The 4,732-nt window shown below is 41.6% G+C and overlaps 1 protein-coding gene across 1 annotated transcript; it reads right to left on the reverse strand.

The window, feature by feature from the left end:
* Nucleotides 1–784: 784 nt before the first annotated feature.
* LOC125540846 (OVARIAN TUMOR DOMAIN-containing deubiquitinating enzyme 1-like) lies at nt 785–4,732 on the reverse strand. The gene is made up of 10 exons (XM_048704389.2): nt 4,431–4,732; nt 3,926–4,025; nt 3,681–3,838; nt 3,050–3,112; nt 2,879–2,962; nt 2,655–2,801; nt 2,044–2,078; nt 1,872–1,927; nt 1,706–1,797; nt 785–1,418 (listed from the first exon to the last, which is right to left on the reverse strand). Exons 1-10 carry the CDS (start codon nt 4,677–4,679, stop codon nt 1,086–1,088), a joined length of 1,317 nt encoding a protein of 438 aa, XP_048560346.2. The 5' UTR covers nt 4,680–4,732; the 3' UTR covers nt 785–1,085.

The following is a 4,732-nucleotide window of genomic DNA, read 5'->3' on the forward strand; positions in this document are numbered from 1 at the left end:
CTTGGTGTTGGAAAGTGTGGCTGAGCAGCTCTGGATTTTTCTTTTCCGTTTGAGGATAGTCCTGGTGGTTGTGTTCTGGCCTTCTGGGCAGCTCAAGGTTTGCTGATATGCTATATCAGTTTTATTCTGCCACTCATATATTTGATTATCGATATCTGGATCTTATATGTCCTGAGATTACTCAGGTAGCGTGGTAACTTACAGTTGCCAGATTATTGGTTGTCTCAGTTTGCCAACACATCTTAGTGTCCGTTGGTCGAGTTTTTTTTTTTTTTTTTTGCTGTCAGTGCCAGTAGATGGCTTGGGTTCTGATTGAAAACCGTTTTACATGGCACTTGCATGGCTTTACTACAAAGAAGTGAAAATCATCTTGGAAAACCGTCAAGATATCAATAAGCCAAACTGAGAAGAAACTAGGCCATTAACAAATGTGATCTGATTAATAACAATGGTTCACTTCCCTAAGTGTACATATAAGTATCCTTAAGTTTTCACAGGAAGTGCAAATTTCAATATTTTAAAGTAACTGGGATTGGCACCATACTGCATCAGTCATTACCTAGAGACCCACTGCTACAAACTGAAACAAAGATTTTGGCATGCACTCTCGCTTGTTTGTGAAGAGGTAAGAATCCAGTGAAGAAAAATAAAATTACAGATTACACAAGATTCATATTCAATGTCCCATTCATCTGATATAAGCTAAGTTTGGTTTTAAAGAAGTTCTTGACTTCGCATTAGCAGTCAAACTCATTGAAATTGCTTATTCAAAAAAGAAAATCACAAGTCACAGAATTTGATATAAGCCAGATTTGATGTGGCAAAACTTGCAAACAACAGTATCCCAATAATTCTTCATATGTTCCTATCACATCTTCCATCCTGTAGCTTCCTTTCAAATACAGGAGTAACTAACAACAGCATCAGCAAGAATGAGAAAACCAAGGAGCAGAGGAGTCACAGGTTGTTTGGGAGCAGACCCACAAACGGGCGCACGCACACACACTATACAAGATTGTCGGTAGGCTTCCCTGTAATCATCCCGGAGGAAGTTTTTGTCAACGAAGCGAACTCGCAAAGTTTGTTCACTTGCGGTAAAGAATGTCACAGTGACCACGCCTACACAACAAGGTCAGCAAGGGTGCGCCATCAGATAATAACAAGTCGGCGTCGTTGCTTCCCTCCTCCAGCAGTTTAGGAGCTGTGCTCGAGGAAAGGTAGCTCCGAGTCAAATGGAGAGGGCCCTTGTTCAAGTCTGACTGATGAAAGAAATCGAGGCGCTTCACTAACACAACTTGACCCGTCGAGCTCTTATCCACGACTTCGACACGCAACGGTATGCCGAGCGTGTATGTCAAAGCCCTCATTTGTGTAGTGGTAGCTTCAGCATCCAGCGATCGCACCGTTTTCCAACAGAACTGTTATCACAACCATATATATGAAATAATGGTGAGTGTAATCTGTGAGTGGTAAACGTAGTATTGGTTAATCCTTTATTACCTTAAATCACAAAAATTGACCAGTGGCAAACTTTATTTCTGAGTTTAAATGTTTATCCAGAGAGAAAGGTAAACTCATACACCACGAGAATTGCTGATAAAACTTTAATAAGTATGCTAAGTCTCAAAGACACAGGACAAGATAATCCGTCTGTACTATATCGAGAATGATATCCGAGGATAGTACATGGGAGCAGAAACTCCACCTGGAGGACATTCACATTTTTGGGGATAGATTGCTTGTAGAACTCTTCTGTCCGGATTTCAGTCTCAGTAAGCAACCTAAGGAAAGATATAACTGGCAAAAACAACATGTTATATAAAGAACAAATAGAGAAACAACACATCCTAAACAAGGACTGATATCCTTACTCCTGCCTGAAAAGGACTCCTGCAGGCTTCTCTGGTACAGCCATTCAGAAGTACAACTACAAAAGACAAACGAACTTGTTTGTAAACAAAAATATAACTAACACGAAATAAGGGTATCTTAAACATATCGTCAAGACCTTTCTATGAATATCAAGTTAAAACATACACATACCCTGCTGCAATGACGTTGAGAACCTCATTGAGCTCCTGAAACAAAGTGAAGACACTAGGTTATGTATGTAATTTAAGCTATATCATGAAGAGAATGTCAAAGTGCTACAGGAGTCCATCCCTCTTCCAGAAGTAGTGGCGAAACAATATCATATAAGTTCGACCAAAGATCATTTTGATTTATACATAATGCTCAATTATGTCCATAGTGAATTTAGTGTTAGCAGCAAGCACTTATAGCTGTTAGATAGTGCCCATAATGTAGCAAAAATTTGAAAGTAAAACTACAATCATCAAGAACAAAATAAAACATGGCAAACTGAAAATTTTATACAACTGAGAAAGAATGAAACATTCTAGTGCCCTACCCATGTAGTTGTCCTGCACTCTACACCATCTTATCTATTTGTTATTTTCTTTAAGGCATTGTTCAGACTAAAAATCTGAGGAGGCAGAACGAGTTCAGTTATTTTTCAGAACAATTCAGGCAACACAAGAGATACATACAATTGTTAGCAAGCATATTCGTTCCACATAATTATTTTGCACGTAAATGGATAAGGAGATAAGGCAAAAAAGGTTTATGCTTTTGCAAGCTAGTACAGTACTTACAGAAACAACACTTGAGAAGTATTTTTCAGGATTTAAGAAGTATGCTTCGTCCCACTTAAGACGAGAGAATCTATCTGTATACATTTCGAAACATTCCATAAGACGAGTAACCTCAGCTTGTTTATCTTGCATTTGTCGAAGGATCTCCTGTAGACAAGCCTATTTATATTACATTTCCATGCAGATCAAGAAATCATCATGAGTAAGTAAACTGAAACAGTTACCATGTAGGAAAACAGAAAGGCTCTGTAAAAGCAGCTGCCATCTTGGCGAGTTCTTCGGAAGAGCACATAATGCTTACTGAGAATCTATATAAGAAAATGATTTTCAGATATGTACAACAAACTAAATCATGACAATGTTTCTAGCATAAAATTAGTTGAATGCAGACAAACCTTCATCTTTTCCTGGATGATGGAGTTATCTGGACATTCACGAACCAATTCTGAGAGTTGTTCCTACAATACCAAGAAGAAGAATCACAAAAGGTAGCATTAAGGTATGATGGGCGATATGCAGCATTCATCTAACTTGAGCATGGATTTGAATAGTAATGCTGATGAAGCAAAATTGTTTTTATGGTTCTCACACATGGAAAAAAAACAGAGTACTTCATGGTAAGAAAACTTTTGTTTCCAAAAAAGCAGAAAAAAAGGTGCAAAATATTGATTACAATTCACAGTGATATTCATTTAACATCTGCCGACATCAGAGTACTTTCTACTGGGCAATTGCTCAATACAACATCTAAGGAATTATATACTGAAAGAATAAACAAACACAGAACGACTGGGGCAGTAAGCAAGCTTATACTGGAAATGTTTGAGAATGTAACTCCCAAATATCATGTCAACTGGAAAAAAGAATGAATATCTTGTGATAGTCGATTGTAATGAGACATTTGGGAGGTCTACATTCAGGTGGTCTGAAATTGAAGCGCACAAGAAAGAGAATTTACTGCATTGTAGAGTGCATCCACTTCATGGTTGAAGAGCTTAAAAAAACTCTGAGGTATAGCATTCTCACCTCACTTCCTAATGCTGTCGGGAGAGCATCTGGACACCGGAAACCACCAATGAGGACACGGCAGTCCTTTTGTGGTTTGAGGTACGTTCTGTGGCCATCCAGCAACTGGCTCGAGGTTTCTCGCAGTGAAAGATAATCTTGTGTGCTGAGTGCAAGTTCTGAACAGTATAGAATAAGTTACTATGAAATGGTATCATCTGGGATGTTTCCTTGATCACTCATGAAGAGTACACAGAAGAAGTTACCAGGAAGTGATCCTCCGAGCTCCTCATCCGAATCCTGATCATCCTCTTCCTCCTCCCGTGAATCTGCATCATCTTCTAGCTCCCCTTCTTCCAGCTCCACCTGAAAAATGGAGTGAACAGGGAATCAAGAAATAATTCTTTGCAGGGAAAACCAGAGCATCATTCTTAGGTTACCAATTTCAGCCGATTATACCAAGAATTAACAGAACACAATTTTGGGTCAAAATAGAAAACCCCATCCATCTCCCCACGAACTGCAAGAACTTGCAGAAGGGTCGGCGAGTATCAAACCAATCCATTCGAACTCATCCCCCCATATGCTACAGCCAAGAACTCATCCCCCCATATGCTACAGCCACCTCACCGACCCGACAGCCAAGAACGACAAATTGGGCGCAAGAAACAGGCCAAGAACGACATAAAGAACACCCGGACGCGCCAAATTCTGGCGAAAAGATCGCCGAGCAATCGCAACCCAAGCTGGTACAAGACGGTGGGAACTCACCGGATCCTTGTCGGCGGGAGGCGGCGGGGACCCTGGCGGCTGAAGCGGGGGCGGTGAGGTGGGAAGCGCCGTCTGGTCGCGAGAGGGCGACTGCGCGGGCGGCGGTGGCGGCGACGGCGAGAGCCGTGGCGCCTTCGTCGGTCGATCATCGCCTCCGCCTCCGCCGCCGCCGCCGCTGCCGCGGTGGTCTCCGCTGCTTCCCGCGCTGGATGGCTGGGCCAGGTCATCCAGTTTTCTCTTCGGGCCCATTTCTTTCCTCGCTGGAGTTTGCCTTTTCTGTCTTCTCCCCTCGTCTCCTGTGG

Source organism: Triticum urartu, chromosome 2A (assembly GCF_056163025.1).
Source record: "Triticum urartu cultivar PI428250 chromosome 2A, HENAU_Tu73, whole genome shotgun sequence".
Classification (NCBI taxonomy): domain Eukaryota; kingdom Viridiplantae; phylum Streptophyta; class Magnoliopsida; order Poales; family Poaceae; genus Triticum; species Triticum urartu.